We start from the raw sequence: 17,592 nt of genomic DNA on the forward strand, positions 1-17,592 counted from the left end.
ACAAACAAAAGTTTGTAATGAGTTTATTACATTGGAAAAACAATGAGTAGTTAGTTGAGCCTGGGCTCCCACAGTCAAGAGGCTCAGAGCATTTCTCTAGGCCTGAGCGTGCGGGGGAGAACGTCCATTAGGACAGCATGCTGGCTGTGCTAGACCTCGGCTCACTGACTCCCAGCCTACACTGGCAGCTGTTCCACCTCTGCTACCTTAAACCAACAGGTCCCTTGCCTGTTCTTGGGTTGTGTAGGTTTCCAGGCTTAGGACAGATTTCTCTCTGCAGTCCTGATGCCCTTTCACCATAACCCTACACTGTTGTGCCCTCAACTTCCAGGCTGCAAAACTCCCTTTTATTTTTGCTGAACTGTGGTGGTTTGAATAAGAATGGCCCCCATAGGCCCGTGTTTGAATGCTTAGTCATCAGGGAGTGGCTCTATTTGAAAGGATTAGGAGGTGTGGCCTTGTTGGAGAAAATGCATAATTAAGGATGGGCTTTGAAGTTTCAAAAGCCCAATCCAGGCCCAAGGGCTCTCTCTTCTGCTGCTGGTGGACCCAGATCTACTTGTCTTGCATTATGTCTGCCTGCACGACCATGTTCTCCACCAGGATAACAATGAACAAAACCTCAGAAACTTTAAATGAGCTGCCATGGTCATGGTGTCTTTGCAGAGCAACAGAACTCTCACTATGACATGAACTTTCTCATAGCTGTTCATGTATGCTGGAGGAAATCAATGTCCCACCTTCAGCATTGGTGAGCTACAGATAACAGTCTAATTGGATACTTCTCCCACTGCCCACGAACATTCTGTGTCGCCCGCCTACAGGAACCATTGGAAATCGCCACCATTCTTTAGCTTTCTTACCTCACTAGCTGCAGAACACTTACTTCACTTAGGAAACTGAAGCTGCTTTGATTAGGGAAGTCTAGTTTGAATCCAGAGGTGGTTGTTCCTCTCTCTGAGCCTACAGGGAGACATCTTTGTGTCTGTGCATACCTGACCCTAACACCTGGGCCTGAATTCTGTCTTCTCCTTCCTTTGATGCTTAAATCCAGCAATTACCCCTTCTGTATTTACCTTAACTTGGTGTAAGTGCTGAAATATACACAAGTTAAAAAAAAAAAACAAAAACCAAAAACCCCCAAAACCAAGTAACTCCAAACCCCAAACTACAACAGCCTTTACTGCATCCCACAAGAATGCCCTTATCTCCTACAGCCCGGGGCTCAATCAGATGAGAAACTCAAGCAGTTTCTCTTCAACCTAAATCCCTAAACTTAAGGACTGCTGAGTGTCACCTCAGACTTTCTTCACGGATCCCGACAACCTGACGCTGAACACAGGCTCTGGCTTGCTGGCCTGGAGCTTTTTCACTTTCAATGAGGGAGCTGTTTAGCTTTAAGAACACCACTCTACAGACACTGTTCTTACTAAGAGGAAGTAAAGGTAGCTTTGTTCACAGGGTACCTTTCACACAGACTTTACTTCTACTAGGTATCTACAAATCTGAGATATTTGGCAAGACCCTAAGAATTTATAGAAAATAATGTCTAACAGTCAGAAGTAAATCTGCTTGTTGAGGGAAAAAGCACCAAGTGAGTAACACAGATCCGGATGTACTTCTGCATTAACATTTACAAGTCACAGCACTGGGAACACAGGCTCCTGGCCTACAAAGAGCCCTGGGTAGTTGAAAAAAGGAAACTAAAATCTTTGAGGTCTTGCAACAGAGTTTAGTAGAGAAAGGAGGAGCTGTCACTAGAAGGAGATCAAATGTGAAGGAAGAATTGATTTAAAGACAGAAAATGTAGCATTTTTCTCACAAAACATTGAGGAATCCAGTGATAGCAGACAACAGAGGAATCAGGCTATCAACTGACATTAATGTGTACCACGGAGATTTTGCATAGAGTAAGCAAAGCATAATACTAAAGACTAAAACATCAACTGAACAAGTATTTTTACTATTAAGGTTTTTATTAACTGTGTCTACGTGCATGTCATGTCATGAGTGCGGGAGTCAGAGTGTAACTGTCTCTTCTACCACCATGTGAGTGCTAGGGACTGAACTCAGCTCTGTCAGGTTTGGCAGCAACTGCCTCTATCTCGCTGAGGAATCCTGCTGGCCCTGAACCAACTATTTTTATATCAATTTTTTATTTCTCATCAAAATTTTAAAATGCCTGAAGGTTACTTCTACTTATGCATGATCATATCATGAATTACAATAAATACAATAGATAATAAATACATAGTACACACATATGTAGACAATAATAAATATGTAAATAAAATACAATAGTAGTTTTACTTCTACAAGTGACTTGGAAAAAAAAAAACCCCTACAACATGAAGAATTTGACCAGGGGGCGCTAGAGCTAGCTCAGTGGGTAAGGGCACTGTCGCGCCTCCTTAAGAACCAGGATCCATTCTCAGCACCCATAGGAGCATACAGCCATGCTCCAGGCCCGGGGACCAAAACCACATACAGTATAGAGACATATACAGGCAAAATACCCATACAGACAAAATTCTTGATAGGAAAAATACATACAATAATACTGTTTGTTATTAGTCTTTCTAAGTGGATAGCCATCCCAAATTGTAAAACAAACATCTTGGTTGTCTTTGGTATGATAAAGAAATTTGATAAAGATTATCTTTCAACTTCACATATTTCTAAACAGGTGTAACTTCCAGAGTATTTAGTTTATAAAATCTATTATCCAATAAGTTTTATTACTGAATAGTGCTGAAGAAACCAACAAATTTTAAAATAGTCTCATTATGAATTAAGTAAAAATAACAAATGCCAAGAAAAAAGTCATTACTTACTTGCATAGGTTTAGCAAGTGGATCCATTCTAACTAAATAAACTTCCAAGCTACGTTCTTTTTTCATAGGCAATGGAAGTGTCAAGTAACAGAAAGGGTCAAAGGTCACTGAGATCTTAGCGCACTCAGGACACACTAAAGTAGACTTGAAAAGGCCATGAAATATATCTACTATGATGGAATCATTTCTTTTTAAATGGTTTTCCCAGGCTTCTTCAGCAACCACCTACCAAGGAAATAAACAGAGTTACTAAGAGGTGTTAGCAAACGCTAACAACGAAGACAGTAACACGACGACGTTCGTTCATTCATTTACCTTGTCTGGCCTCCCGTCGGCATCTTTTAACTGGATATATGGTTTTTTCCTAATTCTATTTAAGTCCTCATGTAACCCATCTAATAGGAAAGCTAGTAGCTCTTGGCAGTCTTGCTGTTGATATCCAGAGAACTGAGGTGCAAAACGTCCTACCTGTGTCTGTAAGATAAGCAAAATGACAAAGTCAGCTCGAGACAGGCTTCCTTAAAATGAACATGGTTGTTCTCATTTTTACCTATAAATTACTTCTGTGCCCAAGTCAAGCTGTGATACATTTTAAACCATCTGGAGATGTGCTTCAGTAAAACCCTGTTCCTGATGTGCACTCTCCTCCGGGAAGAAGGCGAGCAAGCTATACTGCTTTTTAGTTTCAGCATCCTTTTGTAATTTTCTTAGTGTTTTCTTCTCTATACGTTGGTGCTTTCTGGCCAGGCTCACTTGGAACAGTTCCCAAGCAGAGTGCAAAGGTGTCATTTATAGACACAGGGGTGGTCATTTACTTATGGGAAAATACAGCCGGATACATTTTGTTAAGCATTGAGTTATAGGGTTGGTTGTAAAATCAGTATGAATGTGTTAACCATATACAACAAACCCCAAGATTTCAAACACATAAAACAGAAGATGTATTCAGTAATTGGTGAAAACTGGGACTGAAGCTTGATGGAATCAAATCTTGCTCTTCCCTAAGAATGTGCTTCTGTATTCCTTCATTTAATGTGATACCTTTATGGAAAATAACTTGTGAAGAATCAAAACTGGTGTTCTGCCTGCACTGTCTTTGCAGCATTTGCATACAGTACCTGCTTGAACTGGAGTTACAGACCATAGGTAGGTAGCTACCATACAGGTGCTGGGAACTGAACCCTGGTCCCCTGGAAAAGTGGCCAGTGCTCTTAACTGCACAGCCATCTCTCGGCTCTGATTCATTCTTTAGGAACAGTTAGATTATTAACAAAATGCTTCTTAGCAGATGTTCTAGGAATGCCACTTATCTGTGAAGGCCATGGCTCACAGTAACTTCTCACTAAGGGTAAGATCTAAGTAACTACATCATACACACAAACACCTAAGTGTAAGACTGAAAATACAACCAGTGACTATCTGATGGTTGTTTTGTAAATTAGTTTAATTCTGATTTTTTACAGTTTACAATGAGTACAAGGATAAACTAGATTACTTAGACTTAGTGGCACGTCCAAATACTGCTCCTTATAACACATAAGATGCTCATATAGTGTTTCCAGAGACAGTCTAAACCATTCTAAAACACATCAGTGTGTGTGTGTGTTTGTGTGTGTGCATGCGCACATGAGTGCAAATGTCCATGGAGGTCAGAAGGGGGCATCAGAGCTACTCCAGCATGAGTTACAGAGGCATTCCTGAGCCACTTGATGTTGGTACTGGAAACCAAACCCAGGTCCTCTGGGAGGGCAGCAATTGCTCTTAACCTCTAAGCCATTCCTCTCCAGCCCATTTCTAGACACTAAGAAAACAAACCCCAAATCACTGTCCTGCTCTAAGTCATATTTGTGTCTTTGGGAGGCCAGGAGACACTTCGATGGGACTTCACCCCTCAGCTGAGGAGTTTGTTGTTGTGTCAATCCTCTGGGGACAAGAGCACATGTGCTGAGAGTAAGTTTACCACACTAACCTTAAATGCTCTTGGAGTGACATAGCTAAACTTTCCAGACCACATCTGCTTGATGAGTTCAGCATAGGATTTAGCTATTTCACCTCTCATTCCTAAGGGATTGTCAAAATTCAGCTCTTCTTGGTACTTATCGTTGAGAAAATATTCAGTAAGTGGAGGTGTGTTGCTCAAACACTGCAAGGAACAAAACATATTTTAAAGTAAAAGAAACCACATGCATACTTTGTTAAAATGAAAATGAAGCAAATCAATTTACTGTGGCATACACAGAGATAGAAATGGTTCCTTGTGCAGAGTAACAGTTAAACACTCAAATGAGGCATTCGGATGACTCACTTCCCAAACTTTCAGTCAATTACTACTAATAAACAAACCACTAATACTTGCTGCTCCAAAATCTGTGTAATTTTAACCACAGCAAACTACATGTTAACTGGGGAGAAGCTCAGTGTTTTCTTTCCTTCTTTTACTTGATTGGTAGAAACTATGGGCTGTCTAAGCATCCCAGGCACTTGCAAAGTAGCCTGAGTAGGTAAAAACCAAGATGGCGTGCAGGCAAAAACAATTTAGAAAAGGTGCAGGTGGTCTGTGGTATCCACGGACTCAAATCAATTGCAGATATGAAAATATTTGGAAAAAAATTACATTCACACTGAACAAAATTTTTTTGGTCATTTTTTACCCAGTGCAATATGAAGGATTTATAAGCAGGTCTAGAGATGATTTAAAGTATGGAGTAGGAGATACAGAGGCCACGTGATAACCATAAACCTCTTACTATAGGAAGCACTTGTGGACCCCAACACCTCATGGATACATCACAATGACTGGACTGTACTTACTGCTTCTGCAGCCAGTGCCTTATCACAAAGGTGCAGTTTTAAAATCTGTCATTTGGCTGGTAGTGGTGTCTAGAAAGGGTAGTACTGACCAGAAAAACCTACTGAAAACAAACTTTAGGCAAACTTCAGATATGTTTTGTAGAAACTCTTAATAAAATAACAATCCAAATTTTGTTTATGTAAAACTGCAAAGTTTTTCTCCAATTCTTTATTTTGAATAAATTCCTAATAAAATTTATGAGATGGTAGAAATGTATTTTTCCATAATATTTTATCCCAAATTATAATATTACATAATATTCCAAAATTATTTGGAATTATTTTAAATTGATGCCTTATGATTTCACCTCAGAGAGAACACCATTTTGCTTTATTAATGAATGTTTCAAATATACAATGTCTCACATAGGAATGTATGTGTATTGGAGACAGTGACAAAGTGATCTATGAGAAACTATGAGTTGCTTGCATGTGAAGATCCATTTTGTTGAATCTCAATGAATATTCATGGAAATTAAAGTTCTGGAGAGCTGGTATACCACCAAATTGCATTAAGGTAAATAGGCTTCTATGTAGCTATGAGAAGTTCAGTTTGCTGGGTGTTTATACAGGAAATATAAATTATGACTGTATTATGTAGTCTGGCCAAAACACCAAGATAAGCATATTTAACTTTTATTTAGTTCTTCCAAGTAAATTACATTACTCATTTTTTGGTCTCAATTATTTATTTAAAAAAGTATGTTTACTAAGTAGTCATAATATCTATACAATTTGAATGTTGTCTTCATTGAGTTCCACCCCATCCCTCAAGACAAACTTGGCAATTACTTGTATCACAGAGGTTATTGTTCTGACTCTCTCTCCCCTCCTGAGGTCCTCTGAGCTGCCAGAGAGTAATCAGTCACTCTGAGTTCCAACCTCCCCACTCTCACCTTCTTACTGTACTTTTGATTCTGAGACAAGATTTTAAGTTGCCCAGGCTGACCTTGAACTCACTCTGTATCACAAACAGCCCATGAACTTTTAATTTTCTTTCCTCCATCCCTGGAGCAGCTAGCATTACAGGGCCTTGGCATTTGGTCTCAAACTCTATGATTCAGGCCGGGCTCTGCAGGTCTTCAGAGTCCTTCATGTTTGCTTCCTGTATAGAACTTGTCTTTGTATTAAAAGATACACATAGGGTAGTTTATAATGTAGCAGGTAATCAAGGGAAAGGACACTTCTTATGTTTCTTCCCAAGTCTTTGCACCTGAGTTTTACTTTCTTCTTTTATATTAGACTCACTTCAGTTACAAAGCCAGCACTGGAGGAGGGACAGGCCACATGGACCACACCACAACACAGATGCTATTACTTAGCAGTAAGTACCCTGCTCTGCCACAAGCAGGATCAACAACAAATAGACACTGGGCACAGGAGCCAGTCACAGCCTTATCTGAGGGTTAGCACTCAGTTTGTGAATCTTCATTGTGTGATTGGGTCAGGGTCACATTACTGCAGCATTCCACTACAGTCTAGTCCCACACTCACACAATCAAGTGTGTGGCTTTACAAATAGCTCGAAAACAAGTGTCGCAAACATGAACAAGTTCTGAACTTCATTTTTGTTCAATTATTCATGTGCTATGTATCCTTGACTTGGAAGACCTTCTAAATACAACTTTAGAAAAATTAACTCTCTATTCGTAACCAGTGATCTTTTAAATATGTATTTAACCATGTTAATGCCTTGCTATAGAACCTTTAATAAATCCTTGAATTCATACTGGAACCCCCAGTTCTTAGACAAACCTCTTTATTCATCCTTGTCCCTTGACAACTCCTTGACTCTGTTCACTGCCAGTCACTGGCCTGCTACGCTCCTCTCTGCTGAACACACACAGCCTCACCTATCTGAAAACATAGCTTCTTGCCTTATCCTCTGACTGAGACTCAGGCATCCTACTGGGGACCTGACCTCAGTTCCTCAGCAATGTTTCCTGCTGTGCTTGTGTACTGCTTAGTGTTCACTTTGAGTCCCGCATGGATTTTGAGACAAATCATAACAGAATTGTTGGTCTATGTCCTGTGGGCTGTGACCTCCATGACAGCCTATGTATCTGTAATCTCAGCGCTGAGTAGATTACTCAGTCCAAGCACAGTAAGTATACATGTTTATTAACAACGTTCTGCCAGGATTTACTAATGCCTTTATTCTCTCAGCTTTTATTATTTTCTTCTCAATCTTAGCACACAATACTCAATTCATTTTTGTCAAATGAAATCTTCGCACATGTGGTATATATAGATTTGCTTACAACGAATGGAATCAAAAGTACCTCAAAAGCCCAGGGATGAAGCAAAGGACACTGTGCACTGGAGACATGCCACCTCCATGTCTGACTTTCCGTTGGCTTTACAGTGAGACACTTTGCATTTTCTAGACTAGCATTTATTTTCACAGGGACACATGACAGTTTGAACTTATTATAATTCAGTACTACCAAACTAAATAATGAGATACACATACTTTTAACAAGTATGGCCTTTATTACCTATGGAGAGATCCTAACCAATATTTGAATTTAAACATTCCACTTGCTGAATATAATGTGTTAAAAAAACTTTCAGGTTATATTTTTTTGGGCTATTTGTAAGAACACATGAATCCAATAGCTATTGTTTGACTAATACAAATCACAATAACTTAAGAACTAAAGTGATAACAGAAAATTTTCCGAATCTTGAAAATACTGGTACATCAGAAGTTATGTTCTTTAAAGCATGTAAGGACTAGTTACTATAACTGTTTGTACAAGGTACAGCTAGAATAAAGGCCAAGCGTCCAAATGTTTCCTTAGTGTAGGAGCTGTTCTAGCCACATTCAACGTCATCATTCTGGGAGAAAAGAAGAAACCAGTTTCTTAACTTTTGGGTATGTTGCTGTTTGATATGAAATGATTGCATCCAACCCATCATTTAGAGCTTTCATACGAGCCTATCTTAAAATCCTAAGAGTCTTTGATGACTGAAACATCTGCTTAGACTGGCTGCTATTAAACATGATGCTCTAAAGAACAACTACCTCTGTAAATATACACACGTGCACAGCTCTTCACACTTAAAGCAGGAAACTATCCTTTTAACCACAAAGATCTTTGGTTGATAGAATATGGATTAAAAGTCTAATATTAGACTTACCAGGAGTCTAAATGCTCCCGTGACTGTAAAATTGAACAAGACAACTCTAGCTGCATAAGATATATGGTAGTGGTCAGCAAAACCGAGACATATGAGCATGTCATATGAAAAACCGTATGTATAAACAGAATTAGTTAAACAGAATTAGTTAATCTACTGCTTTGGAAATTTCTGACATGACACCTGTCTTTGTAAATGTACTGAAATTCAACCATCTGACACCATAAAACATCAAAATCAAGACAATTAGATCTCCTCATTATCTGTAATAAAATGGGGCCCAACTCTGAGGAAATGAATTGATATTAAGATACACATGTATATATGCTTTGAGATATGGTCCTATTATATAGCCAAGGTTGAATATGAGATCCTGATCCTCCTTCTTTAGCTTCCCCAGTGCTGGGAATAAAATATGGAGAACTTAAGCTATGCTTTGTTTTAATTATAATTGGGCTTAAGAGTTTGTTCCTCAAATGGAAGAGAAAGTTTTTGAAGATGATATTGAAAAGGAACATCATTCTTGAAAATGTCATGATGAGGCTACTATCAAGTATAAAACATCTATACTAATTAAAACATAAAGCGATAACCAGATGTAAGAGATTCTTAATAGTATTTTCAATTTTTAATGTAAAAGAGGAAAAAAGTAAGCAACTTACGTTAAATAATAACGTACTTGGCAACTGGGCTAAATACTTCTGTATTTAAATATTCAAGACATGATCTCTACGCAAGCCAACAGTGTACAAACTTGTCAAGGACAATCTAACTTGTTCCTAGTGTCTGTATGGTCATCTGTTTGCATTTCCAATGTAGCTCTCATCACAGAATGAAGTGAGAGGGTGGGATGAACGAGCTCTACAGAAAGTCATTGATTCGGGTGAAACAGAAGGAGATATGACAAGCCACAGTCATGAGCGCACTCACAAGACTAGGCCAGCAGAGGCCAGACCAAACCCCAGCATGAAGAAAGGAGGTGGCATGGAGTCCCAACCCTGGCCAAGGAGCTAGTGACAAGTGACAACTGTGGGGAGACGGAGAGGCAATTTTCTCTGAGAGTGTAGTCCCTGATAAGCCGAGAGGCTACACATCCAGAAATAAAAGGGCAACACAAGTTGGATTTAGTGAGTTTAAAAACAGTAAAAATCCCCAAAGGACACAAAGTTGGGTGGATGTGAGAAGAGTAGGGGAGCGGGTGAGCAAACACATTACACAATTCCCAAAGAACTAATTAAAAATAAATGTATGATGAGGATATAAGCAAATCAACGAGAAGTGACTGCTTAGTATCTGTTTCTTAAAGAGGTTGTGTGTGCTTGTGTATTTTATACTGGACACTGGAAATTATTATTATTGCCTTTGAATTAGCAGTCTGAATTCATATGTCTTATTACTGAGTTTCATGCACATGTCCTCCTTCCTGTGAGAAATGCATGGGTCCTCTGGCATTCAGTGTTCCACCTTCCTCAGCAGATCCAGGGGGACTGACACTCCCTCTTCTGGGTACCTGTACCTTTAACTCACTCACAGAGTCAGTGTGTTATCCCATTCTGCCTCAGCATCTAGTCCAATGCTGGCCTGACAGCCCAAACCAGTGTTAACTGAGGGACAGCATAGAAGGGAGACACACAAACAGTCCCAGGAGAGACTCAGAACGATAGCACAGGAAGGTACTCAAAAGGACTCTTAAATTGCTCCTGGTTATAATTCTTTTCCAAAAGTCATATACGTTCAGAAAGTCCTCTTAATGCCTAAAGAAATTTCATGCACACTTCCTAATGAAGGAAAACAACGCCCGTCAACATCCAATGTCTGCCAAGCTACAGCTATAAGAGTAAAAACTGCTCTTTTAAATCCAAGCAGAAACCAAGCAAAAACTCTCAAGAGATTCTTAAATACCTGAATGTCTTATTTCCTGGGTGTTCTGCTGTGCACTTCAATGTAAGCAGATCCTCACCTACTACAACCCCAAGAACTAGATTATAAACAAGTCCAGAAAGCTTCAAGTATTTCATAAAGAACTGCCTATGAAAAACAACCCAGTTTTAAGTGTCCTTAGCCTAACATGGTAGAACTGGGATACCATGTGAAATGTTTTGTTACTTAGAAAGGTGGAAGAGGTTGTACCTAATTTTCATTAATATACACATATTCTTTCATAATTCACATTACTTTCCAAAAGTAAAAGACTTATTTTGTTTTATTAAGTATGCTCTGGTCATTGAGACTGATGTCTTGTGAATTCTCTGATAAAATTTTTAGTTAATGGATGTTGAGTATTAATTATAAACTTCTATTTAGTTTTTTGTTTGTTTGTGTCAAACTGAAGAACTAAGTTTTGCATGCAACCCAAACCAAGTCTGTAATCAACATATGAATAGTTAATAGCCATCCCAAAATTGAAATGAATCTGGAATTGCCCCAGTACCTGGAAAACAGTCAAAGTAATCCCCTTCAAAAAGAGAAAGTTGTCTTTTGTAATGCTGAGGGTGAACCTCGCCCTCTCTGCTCAGGCTCAAGTGCTCATGTATGCTCACTACTTTAGAAAACCGGTAACTAGAACAGGAAAGAAAACACACTTAAGTTTTCATTACCTACAGCTTTTGAGTTTTGTAACTCATTCCGTAACTGATCAAAATGGATGTCACTCAACACTTTTTAAAGAATAGCTATGCCTTTAAACTGAAAATAAAAACCCAATCCAAAGTAAGGGACTTGCTTTTATTCTCTGATGATTTTAAAAATAAAGCCTGAAGTTATCCATGTTTACAATCATTTCAGAATATTCAAGTAACTTTTTCTTGATTCTAAGTCAGGTGAATGAAGAATCTTTAGACTTTTTTCCAATCAGTTGTTGTCCTATGTGTTATGACAACAGTATGAGCATTTTGAATGGTACTGTGTGATCAACAGCACTCTACGGTTAGCAGGACAGCAGCACGAGTCCTGCACCCAGTGGGTATAAGTCTAACATAACCGACCGTTCATGTGACAAGCTACATGCACAGGGCTTTGTCAGTTAGACTAAAAAAAAAAAAAAAAAAAAAAAAAAAAAAAAAAAAAAAAAAAAGAGCTTTTAAATCGATTACTTAGTTTATAAAATTTCTAGAAAATATCTCAAAACCCTTGAAAAGAATTCGAAGGATCTTCACGAGTAATTAAGGCACTTTTTAGCTTTACATTTCTATTTTCCTAGCCTTTTTAAAGTTTAGGTAAATAAAAGTAGATATATTTTTCTTCCTTTATGTTTTTGCTATAATTTCCCCTTTCCAAGTAGTAAGTAGAGTGAGAAGTAGCTCTATTACAATGCTGGGATCTTACATAAACTTCCCTCCTACCTGTCTCCTCCCATCCTGACCTGTCTTTCATCTTCTAAGATGGGGTCTGCCTAGGTGATTCAGGCTGGCCTTAATGTACAATCTTTCTGCCTGAGCCTCCCTGGCGACTACAGCAGTCTGCACCATATCTAGTTGAGTAGATATGTATTCAAGGAAAGGTTCTGGCAAAGATGCTGTTTTTGCCCTACCACTGTTAGTGTAACCCCAAGGCATATGACACTCTCAAACTTAACCAATCTCACTATGACTCCTTTTTTATGACATCTCTTTATATTGTATGAAATATAGTATATTATCCAAGTTCTGGGATTATGACATACACTTTTTATGGGTAGCCAAGAAATATTAATTTCTTTCCTCCTCTTTCATCTGTAAGACTGAGAAAGGATAATCCTAAATTTGCAAAAACGATTACTTATAGTAAGTTCATCCTTTACTTATGCATGCCATTGTTTTAAAAAGCTAACATGATTTTCATATTGAACTAGAGAGGATTCCTTCTGAGATGCACACATACAGGTCTGTGATAAACGACACCACCACCAAGGCTATGTGGCCATTACAGACTCTAGGTATGGACTACTTTAATGAGACTATAACACTACTGGATTTCCACAGCAATTAGCTAATTAAAAATTTTGTTTTACAAACAAGCTATTCATGAGTAATTCATGTGGTTCCAATAATGTGTAAGTTCTACTTATTTTCATAGCTTGCCTAATTTAATTTGCATGTTAAATTACGTATCTCAACTCTTTCAAAGGAGTAAACTAATGAATTAAAAAAGTATGTTTAATTTATGATACTCTTTAAGAGAAACAATGAAGCCATGTACTCCTTGTATCAGTTCATTATAGCAGGCCCACACAGCAAGAAACAGAAGCTGAAGCCTCACAGGATAGTTTGAAATATGAAGCATCAAATTATTTTTGTAAAAAAAAAAAAAAAACAAAAAACAAAAAAGCCTTTAAGTAATCATTGTAAAAGTATTTATTATGGAAAAACCAGTATTTCAAGAGAACTGTTGTGGCAGGAGTAAAATTCTGAAGGGTTCTGTGCACAGCACTCACTGTAACACCATGAGGGCACACACCCTGTACTGCAGCGGGGGTCCAGCCATGTGCCATCACACTCGTTACACTTGTGGGGTGCAAACGTAAGGCTGATGCAATACTACTTGTCTGCACCACTTCCATTTTTCAGTTGTAAAAAGTTAACTATTGTATGTTAAGTTCTACTTACGTTCTTGTGCTCTTTTGTAGTTTGACAGCTCCAGAAATACTGCTAGCCAGGTACAAATCAAGTACACTTCTGGTAAATGATTTTTTTCTAATGCAGTATTTTTAAAATCAATTTGTGGAAAGATCAATCAAAAGAAAACAAAACAACTTTCAAATCATCAAAGACTGGCACTTTTGTGAAACAAAATAAAAAAAAATTAAAAACACCATACAAAAAAACAAGTCTGATTATTACAGAATATAAAATGACTCCATCAAATTGAGACAGAAAACTTGGATCACTTACAATTTCTAAACCTTTTTCATCATTGACTAGTCCAGTGATATCACAGACAAGTCATAACCTGTGAGAACCACTGTGCTGGCATTATTATTATCTGGTATCATACTAAATATTGAAGATGTGAAAGAAAATGAAGGACAGCCTGTGCTGTCCCAATGACCACTGTGCTCACTCTTAGAAAGTGACAGAAGGAATGGGGAAGTGTTGACAGTGTATACAAAGAAGAACAGAAAGTCCTTTTATGGATCTGCCTTAAGAGATAGCTGATTACAATGTAAAATTTATCCTTTAGATGGATGTGCCTTAAGAGACAGTTGGTTACAATGTAAATTTTATCCTTTAGGTGACTTAAAAAAATGTAAGCAAATCATAATCCTATTTACTTCTCAAACTGTGAATTTGGGAGCAGTGTCCTGAATGGCCTGGATGCTGACACATGGCATAAGAGAGATGATGATGTAGCCAACAGGACTTGGAAGGTTGTGTTTTGGGTTGTGACCTGGGTTAGTGGGTAAATGGTTGTACCTATCAAGAAGTATAAGGAAACAAGAAGATTTCCAGTGTGACTGTACACTGATAATCACAGCGCCTGGGGGGCAAAGGCAGGAGCACTGCTATGAATTCAGTGTCATCTTGGTCTACACAGAAAGTGCCAGGTCAGTGACAAGGGTCCACAACAACCAACCAATCGCGATCAGGATCAGCTTTAGTAGACATGTTGAGTCTGAGTCATTTGTAAGCTATCTTGGCACAAATATGCACTTTGCATTGTGTGTTAAAGTTGAAACTTAGGAGAGAGAATTACATTAGGGATAGATTCGAGATGTGTCAGTATATGAACAGACGTCTCCGAGAAGTAGCGCACTGAATGGCATTAGCTGACAGATAGTCTGTGCTGTGTCAAGCACATCTTTAAGCTCTCTATCTTTACAGATGAAGAGACTATCAAGTTTCTGTACTCAAGGTGACAGTTTAAAAGCAGCAGAGCTCCAGTTTAGATTAGGCAGTGTGGTTTGAAAGCCATGTGTTTGCCCAACACTGCTGTTTAGCTGACTGAAACATCGATGAGAAAACAGGAGGAAGGACAGATTACTCCTTTCAAGGAGATGGATCATTCTAGCCACACGCTCCATTTAGAAAGCATGGAAGAACTGTAGAGGAGCTCAAACCAACAGAGAGGAAATGAAGCTAAAGTTCAGGGGATGTAAACAGCGTCTGGCAAAGCACGGCGATTCCAGGAAGGTGGTGGTGGTACAATCATGCAACTTATGTGTTAGTATTTTTAGTATAGCTCTGGTGATAGTACTGTAAGTGTGAAAGGAATCTGGAATTAAATTTCATTTCTCTCAGAAAACTTTTCCTATGAAATAATAATGGTTTTTGTTTTGTTTTGATTCGATTTGATTTGGAAAAAGAAATACTGAAATACTTCTGACAAAATTACATAATATTTAGAAAAACTCTTAGCAATGTATTCTTAACCCTTATATCAATGTTACTATAACTGAGGCAGTCCAATCTGGTATACACAAAATCTGGCATATAAGCAAAGCACTATAAATAAGTAAGTACTCTAGTTTACGAGCATTCCAACATGGAAAAAGCATCACTAGCATGGAGGGTTCCAGTGTGCACTTATTAAGTGTAAAAATCATCACTAGAATGGAAGGTCCTAATCCATGTATTAAGTGTATGAACGGTATGTTTTTGATGTCGTGAAGTAGAATTCTGTCACAGGGATTTCTATGGAGAAAAAGATGCAAGTAAGACATGAAGTATATCATACAGTCCGTAAGTCTGGTAATTTTCTGCTACAGTATCATAGTATGAATAACTTGAATCAAGATAAAGTTAAAATGAATTCAAAAGGCAGCATCTGCTGAAGTGAGGCAGAACGTGAGCCTCACATGGCACGGCAGTAACAAAGTATTTAACAGAGCAACAAGGGACCCACTTCTTGGTGACACTTCACTTATTTTCTGATGGCTTTCTTTTCTTTTTTGTCAAAACACTATGTACATCATATATCCTAATATATCTTAGGTATTCATAAGACCATGCATTTACCAGATCATGGACTCCTAGAGACAAGCAATGTCTTTTTTGAATTCGGTATTAGTAATATCTGGAATAAATACTCAATGGATATTTTTTTTGAGCTGATAAATAAATAGCAAAAACAACTAGTTTATTTCGCTTAGTTGCTTTACTTTCTTCTCAGCTGAACTTTGCTCATTTTTTCTAGATGCATTTAGTCAATTTGTCTCATGTAGCATATAACTAAGTTTTGTTGGGAAACCTCAAGTGAACGAATGAATTCCATTGTAAATTAGTGCTGGTCGATCCCAGCTGAGCCCCCCATCTAACTCTCTACAAATGGTTGGATACTGTTTTTCAGAGACAAAAGAATTCATTACAAAACCTAGAAAATATTTGCATTCACAATTCTCTTTTTCTCCTACCAAATGTAAGTGCCCGTCCTCTATACAGATGATGGAGAGCCTTGAAAGATGTCCTCTTTAGATAAAACAGCTTCCTCCTGTCTGTACGGATTCCCTTTCCCCACTTGAAGTTTTTTGACTTATACTCCCAAACAAGAATCTCTGGCTACTTATAATGTATTTATTTATATGTTTCATAAAGCACCATGAAACAAACACACCTATAATTAATTCATAATCTTCCCTCACTTAAATGTAGCCCTCTTTTCCACTACTATGATTTCAACAATGTTAATATTCATTACTCTAATGCACAAGACAAACTACAGACACTTAAGACTCCTTTTATCCTTCCTCAAATTTAGTGTCTTCTAAACACTATATTATATATGTGCAGCTATTCCACGTAATAGAGATACAGTGGTAACTAAAAGTAGCTGCATTAAAAAAATAACTTAATTGTTCATGTTGTATGTGTGTATGAGCTAGGAACAAGAGGAAAGAGAGGAACCAAACCCTCTTAAATACAAATGAGCACATCAGCTGGTCACAAGTTGTATTCAGAATGTAGAAAAGCAGTTACTCTTTTCTACAGTGTGCTGGGGGCAGGGCCTTTGGCTATTAGAGACCCAACAAAGTTAAAGAGCAAAGATGCAGACACTCAGAGGAAGACTATCACAGACACAGAGGCAGAAGCACGCAGTGAGTCATTTCCATAAAGTAGACTTATAAAATGGTGGGCTATAATGCACCAGAGGTCTAGATGATACAGGACTCCCTACGGTTCTAAGGATGGGCTATGTTGTGTGAGTGTATGTGCACATGTATACACATGATAATACACATTTGTGGAGGCCTGAGGTGCAGCTTTGGTGTCTTCCTCAGTTGCTGTACATCTTATCTTTTGAGACAGAGCTCTCACTGAACTTGGAGTTCACTGACTGGCCAGACAACCCCTGGGATTCTCTTCTCCCTTCTTCTCCATACTGGGATTGCCGGCCTGGGCTTTTCCTCAGGAGCCTGGACTCAAGTCCTCAAACTTGCATGGCAAGTACTTTACCCAATGAACCACTTTCCTAGTGCTCGGAGCTTGGCAAACTGACAAGGCACTGTTATAGGTCAGAGTAGCAGGGAAGAAGTCTCCTTAGGTTTGAAAGGAACTCTGCTTTCTTTACAGACAAGACTGAGGGTAGAAACAATGAAAACAACAAAGAAATAAGACTTGGCAGCCTGGAACTCTCATTATCTCTGTAACACATTCACAGGTAAATTTCTCATGACCTGGCTTTGTGTCTTTAGTTCAGATCCCTGTGTCCTCCTCACAAACCTCACTTATTACTCCTCCTCTCAGTGCTCCTATGTCCTCCTCACACCTGATGAACTTCAGGGGCTTCAGCCATGTTTTTACTGCATCTAACTTGGACTCACGTATGCCCATGTCCACCGGGCAGTGGTGGC

General features: G+C 38.5%; 1 protein-coding gene across 5 annotated transcripts in view; it reads right to left on the reverse strand.

Annotated features, from left to right (window-relative positions):
* Usp15 (ubiquitin specific peptidase 15) overlaps nucleotides 1-17,592 on the reverse strand; it is an 89,343-nt gene that overhangs the window by 15,130 nt on the left and 56,621 nt on the right. For 4 of the 5 annotated variants that reach the window (XM_076920375.1, XM_076920374.1, XM_076920376.1 and 1 more), the window contains 3 exons: nucleotides 4,804-4,977; nucleotides 3,150-3,308; nucleotides 2,835-3,059 (listed from right to left, as the gene is read on the reverse strand). In XM_076920375.1, the coding sequence (XP_076776490.1) occupies nucleotides 2,835-3,059; nucleotides 3,150-3,308; nucleotides 4,804-4,977 (558 nt within the window). Of the gene's footprint in view, nucleotides 1-2,834; nucleotides 3,060-3,149; nucleotides 3,309-4,803; nucleotides 4,978-17,592 lie in introns of those variants that run through there. The other variant, XR_013106403.1, reaches the window with a different exon arrangement.

The sequence above is a fragment of the Arvicanthis niloticus genome, chromosome 22, assembly GCF_011762505.2.
Source record: "Arvicanthis niloticus isolate mArvNil1 chromosome 22, mArvNil1.pat.X, whole genome shotgun sequence".
In the NCBI taxonomy this organism is placed as follows: Eukaryota; Metazoa; Chordata; class Mammalia; order Rodentia; family Muridae; genus Arvicanthis; species Arvicanthis niloticus.